The sequence below is a fragment of the Micromys minutus genome (assembly GCF_963924665.1).
Source record: "Micromys minutus genome assembly, chromosome: 8".
NCBI lineage: Eukaryota > Metazoa > Chordata > Mammalia > Rodentia > Muridae > Micromys > Micromys minutus.
In genome coordinates this window covers 47,768,423-47,786,076 of record NC_137977.1, presented here as the reverse complement: position 1 = coordinate 47,786,076, position 17,654 = coordinate 47,768,423, and the positions used below count along the sequence as shown (strand labels likewise).

General features: G+C 40.4%; 1 protein-coding gene across 1 annotated transcript in view; it reads right to left on the bottom strand.

The window, feature by feature from the left end:
- Positions 1–6,416, bottom strand: part of HTR4 (5-hydroxytryptamine receptor 4) — a gene marked incomplete at both ends in the record, with an annotated part of 52,571 nt that extends 46,155 nt beyond the window's left edge. The window contains 2 exons of the mRNA XM_080920114.1: positions 4,557–4,757; positions 6,172–6,416. Of these exons, the coding sequence (XP_080776240.1) occupies positions 4,557–4,757; positions 6,172–6,416 (446 nt within the window). The remainder of the gene's footprint in view (positions 1–4,556; positions 4,758–6,171) is intronic.
- Positions 6,417–17,654: the final 11,238 nt, after the last annotated feature.

The following is a 17,654-nucleotide window of genomic DNA, read 5'->3' as shown; positions in this document are numbered from 1 at the left end:
AGTGTCATTCAATGCAAATTACCACAGTTCAAGCATTTTCTCATCCTTGTTCATCATGCAGAGCTTTCTCCCACAAGAGAGAAAAAAGTCTTTGTGTGAGAAATTGCAGAACTATGTTTAATAAAAAATTCAGAGAGATCTACAAAAAATTTGTCTGAGGAGATTAGAGATGGACTTCTGCCCCAGGGAAGATAGAACTGAGCTAAAATCCCACAGTCACACAGTGAACAAAAAAGGTCCCCAGGCAGAGAAGAGCCCATGCCTGGAAAGCAGCAGAAGAAAAGAGGTCAAGGTGTCCAGAGCCTAGAGACAGGGCTGGTGAAGGGTGTGAAGGGAAGCTTTGGATAGAGGTAAAAACAGACACTGAAATTCTCCTTTTATTCACCAATTGTCACCATTCTCATATCTCATTAGAAAAATATCTTTTTGCAGTGGATGGTGGTTAACACACAAACAGCTGGGCAGAGGGCAGAGAATAAGTGTCCCAGGAGTGCTCAGCCACAAATGACACATCTATGTCATACACACACACACACACACACACACACACACACACACACACACACACAAACACACACACACCACTAATGCTCAGAGACCATAGCCTAAGAGGGGGCAGAAAGAATCTGAGATTTCGAGAAGACTAGAGATCAATAATGTCTTCTGGATGTGACAGGACCACTGCATTCATGACTCACAACAGCTTTGTTTGCCTGCACAGAATCTTCACAAGACCAAGCCAGTCAACATTCTAGCACTGAGGGGGAAGGTGAGTCTCTGCAGGTATGTGAAAGGCTATGGGCAGTGGAAGCCTTCTCGGGGAGGGAGAGCCAGTTTTCTTTAAGGGAATGGCACCTGGTAGGTTGATTATGTTCCAGTGCTTGGCCCCACAGTTAGGAATATATGAGCAGCACATATTGATGTTGTTAGGTCGTTTCAAAGGGGGACATAAATTTGGAAAGTAGGGGTTCATAGGTCTAGGAGGAGGTGGAGGAGTTGGGATAAATAAAATCAAAATAGATTGTATGAAATTCCTGATGACTTTATAAATATATTTTATACAGAGGAATAGCAGGTAATACAATGAGTGGGGAAATAGAAAAAAAATAGGGAAAACCTTTGTGGAGAGGGGAGGAATAAATACCCAAGTGTTTGAAAAAGCTATAGGGAAATACTTTGTGTTCACTTAAAATTCACATGTTATACAGGTAATGCACATATTGTCTAAATGAAGTTAATCCCCTTGCAGTGATGATCTCCCTAAGAGCCATAGATCATTTAACAGACATGGAAAACTCCACTTCAGGTTGTTGGTCGGGGTAGCCCAAGATGCTCCTCAAACAATACAGCCTATTGCCATTGCCCTTGGTTTCCTCTCAGAACACGAAGGTAAAACTCCGTTGCTGGAAGCATGAATACTTCAAGCACAGGGATCAAACTGGATATGATACAGAAGCCTCCTCCCTGAGGAATGGCTCTCATTGTACAATAGAGATGTCATAGTCATATAATGTCATAGAAGGTGACATGCAATCTTCCAAGGAAGACAAGCAATCAATACTCCTACTCAACTGCAAAGCCCGAGAACCACAGCAATGACCAGCATGACAAGATTTTCCCCAGAGTCCAAGGATGGATGATACATCTTGGGGGTAAACCACAACCATCTAACTGGACTCACAACCTACTCGGTAAGAGAGAATTCATGCCTGGTATTGTAAACCTACTCAACTACTTCTGGTTGGTAAAGCTTTGGACTCTGGAAGAGAATCTACTACTGCTACTTTCCTAAACCCTGTATATCTTTTGACCATGTTCTAAATGCCCACCTTCATAGCCACAGACAAATGTAGTCTCTACGCACTCATCAGAAAAGGGTGTGAATTTTATAGCATATGGGGACCAATGAAGAAATCAACAGCTGATTAAGATGTAGAGAAGTAACAGGCCATGGGTATCCAACCTTAATTGATGGATCTAAAATGCAACCTCTACATTAAGGCCCAGGGAACATTGCCAAAGAGGGGACGGAGAGATTGTAAGAGCCAGAAGACCAGGCTATATCTGCTGCCAGACCATGACAGAGAAGCTAGAAGACCTACATATGATAATACCAATTTGGTATGTCAACAAAGATGGAGAAACATCATAAGACTCCCTGCTCAGAAGGAGGGCTACAGAGAGTCAGTGATGGCTGAGAGAATGAGAATCTGTCTTTTCCAGAAGTGAGCCCCTGATAGGTGATCTAATGTTGAGGCAGCAGGGTTAAACACATACACATATGAGTAACACTAAATGGACTCAGTGGGGTGTGTGGGCTGCAGGGGGATGGAGTATGGGAGGTGGCCAGGGAAAAATAGAAGTAGGGAGAGGGAAGGATAAAAATACTAAAGATACAATAAATATGCGTGAAATTCTAAATCAATTAAGTTGAAATTAAAATGTAATTTAATTTAGAAATTCTCTACATCTACCAGTGTGGTCGTATCTCAAAGCAAGAGGTAGCTATTGAAAAGTTCCAGGCAAGTGGCTCAGAGTAGCTGTTTGCAAAGCTGGCCATTTGTTTGATCTTGTAATGAAATGCATACAGAAATGTGAGGAGGAAAATTAGAGGATGTGTTAAGTCCTGCAAGATCGATTCTTCGCTCTCTCTTTTTTGTTTGTTTGTTTTGTTTTGTTTTTTGTTTTTTGGGTTTTTTGTTTGTTTGTTTGTTTGTTTTTGACACAGAGAAAACTGGGACTCAGAAAGGCTTATTAACCCTCTGTCAGTCTCAGAGGCAAAGATCTGACAGAGCTGAAAGTTAAACTTAAATCTCTCAATTTTTAAAACAGATAGCTCTTATTGTCCAATTCTTAACTGCTTCACTCCATCCCGAGTCTACGTGAGCAAATCTTCATGGAGGGGTATGAGCTGAAATCTAGAAATCCAAAGCTGAACTCTCCTGATAGGAGACCTTTTAGCATTTGTCTTGGGGGGCTGGTCAGATGCTATTCTCTACTGCAATAAAATATCAATAAATAAATAAATAAATAAACAAACAAATAAATATTTCTCCCATTTTTATTTGATGCATGGCTCATTTTCTTCCCCTGGCTTCTGCCAAAATTCTCACTGACTTCCAGCTTCCTCTTAGCCCCAGCCTCGCTGTTTCCTAAGTGTCACTATCATCTGTCATCAGTCTCAAGGATCATTGTAGCAATGATCATACACAGGTTAGCCTCTAGGTTTCCCTGAGTCTTCTACTTTCTCATTTACATTTTATGAAAGATGAAATTTCATATAATATATACTGTTTGTAAAATATTTTCACATACTGATATCCAATTATAAACACTCTAAGACACAAATTTCTAATTATGACACATGGGGGGTCCTCTCTTCCTACACATGTGGTGGAGTCTCATCATACACACATACATAGAACCTGGGCAATTCAGCTGCGTTCTTGTCAGGAGAACAAGATGAGAGTGGTTTTGACAGCGGAGATGATCTCACCTGCTGTTGTAATCAGTGCCCTCATGGGACAGGAAGTGAATCTGCTGTTGTCACAGCAGGTTTCAGTTCTTAAGGACCTGCCCCAGATGAGTACTTTTCTAAGAAGCCATTATTTTACTGTTTAATGACGAATATTGTTTGATAATATAGCATCCTCTAACTTTTGCTGATTATTTTTCTAAATTCTCAATTTAAGAACATCTTTCCCAAGCCCAGGGAAGGATGTTTATCAGTGGTCGGAGGGGAAATGAGATGACATCTTGATGGTCTGAGCTCATGAAATCTTTATCTCACATTTCCCCCTGGGTTCTGGGCCTTAGGCCACATAGTCATCTGAATTCGGAAGCATTTTTGTTTGTTTGTTTGTTTGTTTGTTTTTTATTCAGTGAAATTGACCAGAAATTGAGACTGGAAAGGTCTGATAAGCATAAACCTGAAACAAGTGAAGCAAAGGGGGACCATTAGGCCCTAAAGTATAAAAAACAGACAAACGAACAAACACAATTTACATCAGGGTTAGAATGCTAAACTAGAATTGAATGCTAAACTATAATTTTAAAAAGGCAATAATAACTGGAGGTCTAATTGTCAATGTTAACTTTCTAGGGGAAAAATCCCCATGACCACATGAACCTTATTACATGGGCATATTTGAGGAGAAGGTCATGTCCAAACACTGAGTGATATCCTTCTGAACTGGCCCATAGCATCCAGGGCAAAGGCACTAATTTTTGCCACCTGGATCCCTAAGCCTTTGTTCCTCCTGTCCATACGACATTGGAAATCAACTTGGCTGAAGAAACCTATCACCACAGAAGACTTTGCAAGCATTGGCTAGTTCATGCCAACCTTTAGGTCTTCAATATCTCTGAGAGCACCTGGCTGAGTAGGAGCCCTTCACAAGGACTGCCCTGGTGAAAGAATCACTGAACTTCCAACATCTGTCTTTCTGGAACTCATTTTGTGTGATGATTCAGGAAAGGAAAGAAAGACCCCGGGTAATATTTGTTAGGTCACCGGTGTCAAATATGGTCAGCTCCGCACATCGCTCTGCTCTTACCTATCCAGGGAAATGCAGCAGAGGTGAAAAATCGATGCTGTGGTGAGTAGAACATCCAGAGAGGTCCGGACCAGGCAAAACATTTCCCCGTAAAACCAGATGTCTTGGACCAGCTCAATGGCACCAAAGGGCATCACCAGCACGGAAACCAGCAGATCAGCAAAGGCAAGAGACACAATGAAATAATTGGTTTTTATTTTCCTGTGAGGGAAAAGGTATAGGCAAGGTGGCAGGGGAAGAAGGTGGGAAGAGTGAGGGAAGAATTGGAGAGAGTAGAAGGAAGGAACAAAAGGAGGTAGAAAAGGAAAAAATAAATCAAACATTAAACATACTCCACAAGGTTCAGTTTCCCCTCTCCACCCCAGCTGAGCAGATTCTCTGTACTCTGGCCTCTTCTGACTTCTCCAGCACCATGTCATGCCATTTCCCTCTCTCTTTTTCCCTTCTGGCCTGACCAGAGACTGGCTGTTGGTGTATCGAGAACCATCTGAGGTAACACACAGTTGTGCTTTTCCCTATCTACTCTTCTTGCCAGTATCCACCCTGCCTTTGGTCCCATCTTAGGCACACCCAGGGATCCCGCTCTTGGTGCTGCCCCTAGACAGCGTTAAGCTGTACCATTCTCAGGTGCTGAGGTGACCTCTTCTCTACCCTCTATGTGTGACTCCAGGCAAAATTCTTTTGTTTTCTCTCCTTCACTGGGTCAGGGCATGTCCTGCTTAGAGACATGCTACCTCTGCCTCACCTCTTTTTTTTATGGTTGGATGCTACTTAGCCCAGGCCATGCACTAGAAATACCCAGTGAATTTTAGGGAACTTCAGTGCCCAGGGTTCAACTCAGATCAATTAGACAAAAAAAAAAAAAAAAAAAAAAAAAAAAAAAAAAAAAAAAAAAAAAAGAGTGGGTATCATCCTACTCCACTGAATATTGCACCTAGAACAGGGATGGTCAATTAAAATTTGATGCTTAACAATGGATACTTTAAAATTGTTACTGTCTATAGATTATTACACAGTCCACATCAACATCATACTGTATTGTTTTGAAAGATATTTTAGGTGATTATAATTGTAGCCACAGTTGAGGCTGGTAAGGGACAAAATGTGGTAGATCCAGTGCTTATTCTTTAAATCATTCATTAGTTATGGTTGATTTGTTCCCGAACCATTGTTGCCAAGATACATATCTCAATAGGTAGGTAGATAGATAGATAGATAGATAGATAGATAGATAGATAGATAGATAGGTAGGTAGGTAGGTAGGTAGGTAGGTAGGTAGGTAGGTAGGTAGGTAGGTAGATAGATAGATAGATAGATAGATAGATAGACAGACAGACAGACATACTCACACAGAAACACACACATACATAATACATGCATGCACACATATATTTTTCAGATAGAATAAAAGTACCCCAAGATATTTTTATGGTTATGTTGGTGTTGGCATTGTAGAATTATGTGTGGTCCCTTTTCTGTTTTTTAAACTATGTCTCCATGAATGTTTTCCATCATCATGATAAATTAAAATCATGATAAAATCACTCAGAGTCAACTTTCCAGGGAGATGCTTCTGACACCTATGTTTGCTGAGAGGTCCCCTTGTGCTGCTCACCTAAGTTGCCTGTCCCTGCACACAGCCACCATCACCAACAGGTTGCCCAGGATGGCCATCAGGATAACCACTGCGAGGAACGTGAGCAGCACAACCTTCTTCACGGACCCGAAACCCTCGTTGGAACTGGAGGTTATGGAAACACAAAGCATCCAGATGTGAGGAGTGTCAAACACCTTGGAAAGGTCATTCATTTGCTCCCCCCACACCCCAGTCTTCAGGAAGGCTGAATCATCATCAACCATCAGTAGCAACATGAACTTGCCAAGGTCTGCTGTCACCTGATGGGCATCCTCAGAGAGGGGAATTGGGCAGGCAAATAGCTAGCCTTGACTCTATATTTTGTTTACTTTTCCTTCAGAGACTCATCTTGCCTCGTAATCAGGTATGTAACTCGGTTGGTTCCTGTATTGCACACCTGACAGTGCAAGCTCCATCACACAAGGACCTCAGCTGTGTTCGTTGATGTGTGTGCAACTCATAAGAGTTGCATTATAATTTATCAATTTATGAGATAAAGGAGATGATCTGTGATCAATAAATGGTAGTCACTGCAACCAAGGTCTGCGTGAATGAAAGGGCTACAAGTTTCTGTATTTTATTCCAACTTCAGAAAAAGCCGTGGTTTATAGGTGGGCTATCTAGGAAGGGATAGCCATACTCAACAAGTGTTCTTGTGACAGTTCACAAATAACATCAGTGTTCTGTGAAGCCCACAGGACAAGAGGTCCTGGGATGTTTCTACTTCATTACATGTTGCTTCACTGACACCTGATGTTCCTTTGTGACTCACATACTTGTTGATGTCAGCACCAGATTAGACTCTACAAATTTTTTTTTTTTTTTTTGCTAGTATAAGCTCAGGATTTGGTTTTTTAGATTTAAGTAAGGGTTCCTTCTCAATAAGATCAGAGTATTTGCAAGCTTCTCTGAAACTGCAGAGAATAATTAAGTTCATGATGTCACAAACTTTTTTTTAACAAAGCTTGAAAAGGCTTTTAAACTGGTGGACATGAACCAAACACATCAGCATAGAACACTGGGGATAGAGAGCTTTTGGGAAACTTTAGGGTTCCATCTTTGCAGTGCTGATGGCCTTTCATTATAGAACATGCTGCTGGTGTTCAGCTGCTGCTTGTCATTCCTGCTTAAGTTCAACCCTTATATGGCATGCAGTAGCCAACCAGCATTTCTAATCTTCATGGTATGCACTGCCTGACATAACCTTCAGAATTATTCTATAAATCTGTAAATTATTCTATAAATCTGCAGATTGTCTTTGGTTATATTTTCATTGTAGTTTCCAATGGCTATAATGTCTCTGGTCTATAGTATGTGTGGTGTGTGGCCATATGCAATGCATACTGAGTAATGCTAGTTTGCTGACTGAGTAACAGGCATGTGATATGGGGAGAGAATATGCCATAAGAGGAGACATATTCTTCCCTGTATTCCAAAGCACTCTTTCAAAGCATAGAGATCTTACTTAAAACAGAAGATCCAGCAAAAAGATTTTTAATGGGGGATTTTTTTTTTAACTATCAGAAGGAATATTCCACTTGAAATAAGAATAGATTAACATATTTGTCCATTCAACTCTAAGATGTGCCTAGTGTGTGTATAAGAAAAATAAAGTGGATAGTAAACAGTTATGTAAGAAAATAGGTATTGTTAGCTCCAAAAATTGTAGGGAGATCGGGACTGTCTTGATGTCTGCCATCTTTGTGTTTAAAGAGGAATGAGCATGTGTGCACAGGTGTGTGGAAGTGTACTTTCCTATGTGAGGAGAGCAGAGTTATTTCTCCATTGTTTTTAGGGTTTTATTTGTATTGTTTGCTTGTTTTATTTTGTCTTGTTTTTGAGACTGAGTCTAACACTAACTTAGAGCTTGTCACTTGGGCTATATTGGCTGACCAGGGAACCAAAGAATTCTATTTTTCTTTGTCTTCTAGTCATAGACAACACCACCATGCCCAGCATTTACAAGGTAAACACATATGTGCATGTACAAGTATACATATGCACTCACACACATGCATATACACACACTTGTGTACAAATACACACACACTCTACACACAAAAAAATATTTTTAAGTTGCTGGTGGTGTTGCCCCACCCAAAAACCTGATTTCATTGGTCTTGTCTGTAGTCCGAGTGTCAGAACTTTTGAAGCTCCAAGTTATTCTGATTTGTAACCAAGGCTGAGTCTCAGTGAAGAAGGAGATAAGAACCTTCTCATTGCCAAGGAGAGACTTCAACGGTTTCCTGGAATTGCTTTGAATTTCTGACACAAAATTCATTTAAGAACACCTGGCTCTACTGAAAGACCAATACACAGTTGTTAGAATAACTACAGTCAAAAGAGCAAAATGAAGAGAACCAAGTGTGATGGCGGATGTAAGTAATTTGGAATCTATTTGTATCTCTGATGGGATTATAGAAGGCTCGGTGTGTTCTAGAATGACCACATGAACTCTGAAATTCTAAATACATATCCCAAGGAACTGAGAACAGGAATACAAACAGAATATTTTATATCAACATTCTTAACAGCATTATTAATAAAAGCCTGTAGACATAATCTAGTGGCTTATACCAATGAACAAACAGTAAATAAATCAGAATGTAATAGATATGTGTTGGAATAATATGCTTCCACAAAAGGCATGAAGGAATGACACATGCTTCAATATTAATATACTCTAAAGATATCATACTGGTTGAAATGCACCAGAAATAAAAGGGCAAGTACATGATTCTGCTTAAATTAGAATCATAGACTACACAAAGTCACAAGAAAAGAAAGCAAATTGATAATTCCTCAGGTCTGGAGTTGCAGGGGAGTTGGAATTATTACTTAATAGATAAGAGTTATCCTTTGGGTTGCTGGAAAGATTCTGGAAATGGTATTGATGATAATAGTTTCACACCATTGTGGATGTACTTTTTATTACTGAAATATTTGGTTATAGTAATTATTTAACATATTATTGGTCAATTGTCTCTTTGCGTTTTATTGTCACACAAAAAGAACATATGGATGAGTATACATCAAAATGCTACTGTAGCAGACTTTTGTGTTAGTGGCCAGTTGTACTGGGTATTTTAGGTTACCTTCTTACCTACAGTGGATGATGACAATATACCCTTAGAAGGTGAATTCTCTACATAGCTCATGTAGAGCCCATTAGAACTACTTTCCCTTTGCTGATGTTTTTTCTTTTAAGAAGAGAAAACATGTTCAGTGTGTTTGTGGTAGACACATCTGGCTGCAAAGAGTATGTGTTTAAAGAATATGTGGAACAGAAGTTCAATGTCATGGTTCATTTATGGCACACCAATTAGAAGCTGGAAAAGGATAAACTTTAAATTGTGAGTAATAACCTCAATTTAACTATAGAAAGAATATTTATAATTAAACAAAAATAAGCATAAATTCCAGTAACAATAAGTAAAATAAATTAGGAGCTTTTCTTTCAAAATCCGTGTTAGATCCTTGGGTTGCCTCTGATACCCTCCGGGAACATTATCAAGAGCAATTATACAGTTCTCACCACAGAGCTGCCATCTATGCTAAATGGGTTCTTTGACAGATTTTCCTATGAGAATTTTTTCTTTTATTTCTTTTTCAATGATCTTTTGACCCATTTACAAAGAAATTCTATAAACTTGCTCGTCATATTTAACATTTTTTTCTGTTCTTTGTTTAAAAAAAAACCCTGCAAATACTTAAACCAGAATTCTCTATATATGTTAGTTTAAATAAAACCAAATTTCAAAGGACAATGTTAATACAAATAATTTTTACAAATAGCAGAAGCCCGTGTATGTACTAGCACAAGGTATGGATTACGTTACAGATGGTGTTTGCTACCACACTGGCTCTACCAATAATACACCATGTGAGTTTATGTCACTCATTTATTTCCTCTGAGCCTCAAAAGTTAGATCAAATGTCTCAACATCCACCAAATATACACAGAGGAGCAACTACATACTAAGTGTTGTGCTGGGCATTGACAAAGTTCTCATCCTCAAGGAGTTCACACTATGATGGAAACAGAGAAGACAGAGCGGACAGTCACAGAACAAATGCAGCTGTGCCCAATACCTCGTAATTCTTCTCTCCCTTTGATGTTTGTAATTCACCGGGTTTCCTTTCTCAAGTACAGATTCTGTTTCTCTATCAGGTGAAGCATGGGCTTTTGGCTTTTTAGCCTTGTGTGACACAGATGCTCTTCTCACGCTCTCTTATATTTTGTGGAGGGTGGACAGAGGTACATGTGGGTGTGCATGCACACAGAAGCCCAGAGGTTGACCTCAGATGCTGTTCTCCATCACCTCTCCACCTTGCTGAAGCGCGTTCTCTCGATAACCCTGAAGCTTACCAGTTAAGTTATTACAGCGTGCTACAAGGCCCACGTATCCTCCTGTAACTTCTTGCCCTGCGCCAACATTACAGGTGCATGCGACTGTGGCATTTCAGTGCACATGCTGGGGACTGGTTTAGATCCGTGTGAGTCATCTCCTCAGACTTCTGAATTACAAAACTCCAAAGGGCATAAACACGAAGGTGTAGTATAGAGTGATTAAATGAGAGGAAAATGTTAGGTAGTCCAGGAACTCTACAGATGACATTCAGGTGCCCTTTGCAGAGGATTCAGAGATAGAAGAAATGGAGGAGTGAGGCTTATGAGAAAATGCCCCGAGACATGAAAACCTTTTGTATCTTTCAGAGAGCCAAGCACCTGAGATGAGCACACAACAGTACCAAAGAGTAGGCTCTGAGGACCAGTCTTCCCAGGTGGGAAGCTAATGCCCTAATGAAAGATTCAGATGTGGAGGAGCAGAACAAAGCCATTTGGGAATGAACGTGAAAATGAATCAGAAGAGCTATCAGGTGAGTCTCAAAGAGTCAGAGTGCACGGTACTTGGAGTAGAATTGGAGCTATGAGGAAAGAAGAGGGTGGCTCATTTGAGGCAGGAGAGGTAATCTTCCCATAGAAGATGAACTGGTTGTCTGGGGCCAAATGATCAGTCAAAAAATGCATACAAATAACAATATGCCAACTAAGAAGATTATATTTAGGAATATATATATATATATATTCTACTATCTTCCTTGAATCTACCAATTTTTAAACTTTTTTCTTATTATTGAGATTATAGAATAGTTACAGCATTTCTCCCTTTCCTTCCCTCCCTCTAAACCTTCCCAGATACCTGTGGTGGTTTGAGTATGCTTAACCCAGGGAATGGCAATAATAGGAATAATAGGCAATAATAATAATATATATATATATATATATATACATGTATATGTGTATGTGTAGTGTATGTTCATATGTATGTATATGTATACAATGACAATAAAAAAAGAGGCATGAATTTGAAAAAGAGTGGGGAGGGAAATTTTCTTCATTAGGGCTTCCATTGCTGTGAAGAGACACCAACACCAAGGCAACTTCTATAAAGGACAACATTCAATTGAGGCTGGATTACAGCTTCAGAAGATCAGTCCATTATTATCAAGGTCGAAGTGTAGTAGTATCCAGGCAGGCATGGCACTGGAGATGCTGAGAGTTCTACATCTTGTAGACAAACAGGAGAAGACTGAATATAGGAGGAGGGTCTCAAAGCCCACCCCTACAGTGACACACTTCCTCAAACAGGCCACACTTCCTATTATTGCCATTCCCTGGGTTAAGCATACTCAAACCACCACAGGTATCTGGGAAGGTTTAGAGGGAGGGAAGGAAAGGGAGAAATGCTGTAACTATTCTATAATCTCAATAATAAGAAAAAAGTTTAAAAATTGGTAGATTCAAGGAAGATAGTAGTTACCATAAAAGGGGTAGCATGCACATATATGTTATTTAATATTCAATATGGCAAAAGAATAATAGCATGGGTAGTGGTGAGAAGTAAAAGTAAATTTGTATTTCTAATTTGCATACATAGAGAGCTGCAAGCATGCATGTTCAATAGGCAACTAGGTGCTTATAGCTACAACTGAGATGGGACAGCCACACAGGAAACACACATGGTATTTGCCTTGGGGAGAAATGTAAATATCCAAGAAGAGGGTCAGAGTCTTGACCTAAACATGATGTAGAGAAGGTAGCAGCTGAAGATATGAAGAAAGAAAGTAGAAAGCAACTGCAGAGCACCAGCGAAGTATGGCATTGTAGAAGAAAGATGGGACATAAGTTTCTCGATGGCAATTTGTGTTGCTGTGGGTATGGGGGGTATATTAGGGTTCTCCTGAGTCACAGAACTTAGGGGTAGTCTCTATATAGTAAGAGGATTTGTTGGTGATTTACAGTCTGTAGTCCAACTCCCCCCAACAATGGTCAGCAGCAGCTGTGAGCAGAAGTCCAAGGACCTAGCAGATGCTTGGTCCCACAAGGCAAGCAGCCTAAGAGAGCAAGCCTTCCTTCCAATACGTTTATGTAGATCTCCAATACAAGGTATGCACCACCACACCTGGATCTTGCTTTGTCCCAGATGACCTTGAGCTCAGAGATCTCTTTGCCTTCATGTCCTAAGATTCTTAGCCTCTATGCCTCAAAATCAGGATCAAAGAGGCGAGCCTCCCAATTCTGGATTGTGGTTCATTGCAGATATAGTCAAGTTGAGAACCAGGAATAGCCAGCGCAGGTGAAAAGGAAAAGAGCAGAGGATCTCAGTGCTGCTGGGATGATGGATGGAGAGGCAAATGGAAAGGTGGGAAGTGGGGGCAGTCGTCACCTATGAGGCAGCTTTGGGTGAAAGTCAAACATAAGGATGGCTAAACAAAACAGATGAGATAGTCTAAGGGAGTGGCAGGTATCTGCAGGCTCTGCAGGCTGATACATCGAAATGCTGAAAAGTAGGCTAGCCTGTGTCCTTCAGACAAACTTACTGTAGAGAATGTGTATAAAGGAATCGAGAAATGCAATTAACTATGGGGTAAAAAGGAGAATGGTCCAGGCAAGGTAACAGACATTCTTTTATGTATTTACAAACTGACCATCGTAATAACTTCATGTTGATGAGAGAACTTTATCTTTGGACAAAAGTCTTTCCTAGAGAAAAGGGCCTGCCAAACCGTATGTTAGGATCACCCTATACAGAGGAAACATCTTTGAAAATACACAGTGTGCACTTGCAGAGGGTCCTGGACAGCTCAAACACTCCTATCCAGCATCTTTCTTCATCCTTCTCCAGTTCACTCACAATCTTGGTGCCCTCACATAAAGATAAGGAAAATACTACTTTATTCTTTTACCAGTCAACAGTCAGCCAAAACATATAAAATAGAAGATGACGGAGAACACACAGTCAGGCAGAGGAAGCTGGATTACCAGGTAGGCAATGGCCAAATATGTCTAGTCCCACTAGCAGATCAAATAAGAAACAAAATGCAGAGTCCATTCGGCATGTTCTGGGGAGCTCCAGGGGAAGGAGACATGCCATGCTTAAGAGAGACCCTCAGAAAGCAAACCCCACACTCTCCGTAACAGACATTTTAAAGAGAAAAGAAGGGAGGGAAAGAGAAAAGGCAAAGCTTGCATGTAACTGCAGCAAAGAGAAAAAACTCTCTCTCTCTCTCTCTCTCTCTCTCTCTCTCTCTCTCTCTCTCTCTCTCTCTCTCTCTCTCTCTCTCTCCCTTTCTCTCAGCACAACTAGGACAGCAGAAAATAAAAAGTGAGTCAAATAGAGTCAGGACAGAGATTGCTAACAGACATACTGGGGACAAAACCTGAAACACTAGAAATGGAAAATTCAACCAACCCAATACAGAGCATCATGGGAAGTTTCACCAACAGAACGAGTTAGGCTTTTCACTGAATGTTAAACAGTGTACTTTGTCTTTTAAATGAGAATTTTAGCTAGTCAAATACTAATACCATGTGAAGATTGTATCTGTAAAATAATTTTTGACAATTCTTGGGAATACTAACTATATTACCCCTGAATCTCAAAGAGTAACATCTCAAGGAGTTTGAACGTACTGACAAGTTGTCTTTGTTTCCAAAGTGTAGGACAGTTATAAAATGCATTGTTGTTGCTGAGTAAAATACTTTGCTTTAGTTTTTATAATATACATATGGAAGCACAAAAGATCTGAAATAGCCAAAATAATTTGGAGTGAAAAGAGTAATACTGGATCTATAACTATAGAGGATTTTAAGTGTAACACAGATTCCTGGCAATAAAAACAGCCTGGTAGTGGCACAAAAAAAAATATTAACAAACTTGTAGGTCAGTAAGAAATAATGAGGGCCCAGGTATAAATCCATGCACCTTTGCCTATTAATTTCTGCAAAGATTACAAAATATACATGGGAAAATAAGATCGCCACCTCAGCAAATAGTGATGGGAAGACTGGACATGTATACCTAGAAAATGAAACTAGATCCTGTCTTCACAATCTGCCAAATGTTTCAAAGACCTTAACGTAGAACTCAAAACGCTGAAGATGTCAGAGGACAAGTTAGGGCTAACGATTCAAGACATAGGCATAGACATTCTGAGCAGGACTCCAGCTCTGAATCAAATAATGCCATTTGACAAATGGCCTCATGAAATGAGAAGGCTTTTAGACAGCCTACAGAATGGGAAAAAGGTAGTCCCAAAGGTTCAATATTGGCATGTACCTTAAAGGTAACCAACAGCTGTGTAATTAGACCTAAGGCCCCCTTCAATAGGAAGGAAATCGTGTCCAGTATTGTAAATCTAGGCATACACCCTATTGGAGTGGCTATTACTGCTACTGTCTTTATTCCAGGAAAGTTCCCAGTTGCATTCTTAATATCTTTCCTTTTGTCCACAGGCAAATGTAGCTCTCACTCCTCATCAAAAAAAAAAAAAAAAAATCTCCAGATCTCTTCTTGTCATTGGTTTATTTGGAGTTAGTTGGCTTCAAAACACAATCACCCAGAGGTCTTGATTAAAACTCACACTGCTAGGCCCACTCATACAGTTTCCAGTTCAACGCTTTAGGGCTAGAGGCCAGTTCTAACCATTTCCCAGGTGATGCTGATGCCACTGGCTTATGAAATGAACTCCAAAGGCCATGACTTGAATACTTGGAAAGGTGCCACTAGTCTGAATCTGTGTCCTCTCATTCTCTCCCAGCCGAGAGCCTTGCTCAGAAAGCAAGTAGATCTTTACAATGAACACCCGCACGGCTCCATATGGGGGACAATGCACCAAGGGAAGGTTTTATGCTGCCTTTTTTCATCCTCACACTTACGCCATCTGATATCACTATGCAGCCACCTGGTTCTGAGATCATATCCTGCATCTGTCAAACGGTGGGGCTGGAATTTAAGCCCATGTGTGCTGATTGTAGGTTCAGTGCTCTCCCACTAACTTTGAAGCATGCTCATTTGGAACTGAGTAAATTTCCTTTAAAGAAAAGACATGCTGAAGTTTATCTTTGGTCAAAGAGCTTAGGAAAAATAGGCTGTTGGTGACAGCTTACTGTGCTTATTCGCCAGAACAAAATCATGCTCGATATATAAAATGGTAGGGAGGAAGACAGTAAGAAACTGTATCTAGTGGAATTCCTTTATGGTATTAAAATAACTCTCACTGATTTCGAAGAGAAGTAGGTAGCTGGTACTGGTGTGGTGACAGGTAATTCTGAACCAGGGCTAGAATTCTCCTGGAAGCTCCTAATAGAGCTTTTAAAACCAAAGATCATACATATGGGGCATGAGAGAGCTTCAAAGTTCAAAGAGGTTCTGCCTGTACACAGCATTTCAGAGTTAAAAATTACAAAAAAAAATAAGAAATACAAAGGAAATGAAGATCAAAGGCTCTGTTCTCTGAGCCATGCATGGGATTGTTAACCAAAGCTAGATCAGATTTGACACAGTAATAATACACGGCGGGAGAGTGTCTCCACTGCAGTGTGTTAACTATGGTGGATCCATTCCTTTGGGAACTGAAATGCTTAATGAGCGTGTTCAGAAATTAGACCATAAAAGGGGCTCTATCACTTTAAGAAATTGCTTTAAAATTTTTCGTTCTCACAAAGTAGAAAGTGAGTGGTTTGCAGAGATACATTTATATTTACTTGTGGATTCCATATAGAATCTCTGACTTATTTTGCCAATATGTCTTTACCCACAACTGTTTGGGAAAATGCCTACTCAGTACAGAAATATCTTCATTTGTGCTAAACATATGGCATCTCTTCAGCTTTTGGCTGATGGGTTCTTTGAAAGAATTACCTAGTCTGCAAGAATGTCGGTGTGGGATCGAGGAGAATGGGGACTGTATGTGGCTTGCCTCTTATGTCAATCATTTACTTCAAGAAGCAACAGCTGAGAGAAGATTTTCCCATAGTCTGCTAATGACCTGCTCCCTGTCTATTGAAAAAAAAAAAAAGGGAAAGCAAAACAAAATGCACCAGTGCTTAAAGCTACTCCACTGTGGGCACAGCCAAACAATAGCAGTGACCAAGCTTGGCCCACTGCATTTTTGTAAATAGAGCTTCACTAGAACACAAACATCACCCTTCATGACTTTAGGGATTTTTATGGAGACTTTTATATGACACAGACAGAGTCCAGTGATTATTTAGGGGCCTTATGACCAGCTAAGCTGAAACTACAATTTCCTGTCAACCCCCACCAGAGGCCTTTCTTTTGTCTAGACTGTCATAAACATCCATCCTCTTCCCCATTAGGTCTGCTGTCCATCAGTCAGCTGAGATCTAATATGGCCTCAATTTACTTCTTGCTTTCTTAGCACAGTCTGCTTTCCATCCTACTGCATGACAAACCCACCTTCGAAGTTGTTCGGGCAATGATGTGGGATAATTCTTTACAGGCCTCCTTCTCTAATGCTCATGCATGTCAACAAATTCTTTGAACTCTGTTTTCTAGATGTCACCTTATGTGTGGCCTTTGTTCAGCTGGTGTTCAGTAGCACCTACCTGCATGGCTTCATGTTCTCATTCTCCCAAACAGTGATTCTGTGTCCACTATTTCCCTCACACAGTGAGGTCATCTTTACACTTGGCAAAGCATTAAAAGTGGGACATACCACTTCTGTGCTTACCACCTTTAACATGACCCATCACCCCTGGAAAGCAATAGCCAAAGTCCTCACCATGACCTAAAAAATGACCTTAAGAAGGTTGCTCCTACTGGAGTTTATGATCTCAGCTCACTACTCCCTCCCTTCCGCACATTGTTCCAGACACAGGGGTCCCCAGGCTTCCTTAAGTTCTCAGAACCAGCCAAACACACTCGCACCTCCAGCTTTCTCAGAAGATGTAACCCTCTTAACCCCATTTCCACAATTTTCGTTCCACCCAGATCTCTCCACCTAGGATCTGACCAGCGCCCTCTTCACTTCTTTCAGGTCTCTGCAGACAGAGAATGTTTCTGGCCACCCACGTTTAGAATAAAGCTCCCGACTCTTGATCCCTTTGCCATGTGTTATACTGACATGTGTAGCAGTTAACTGGTATGCCGCCC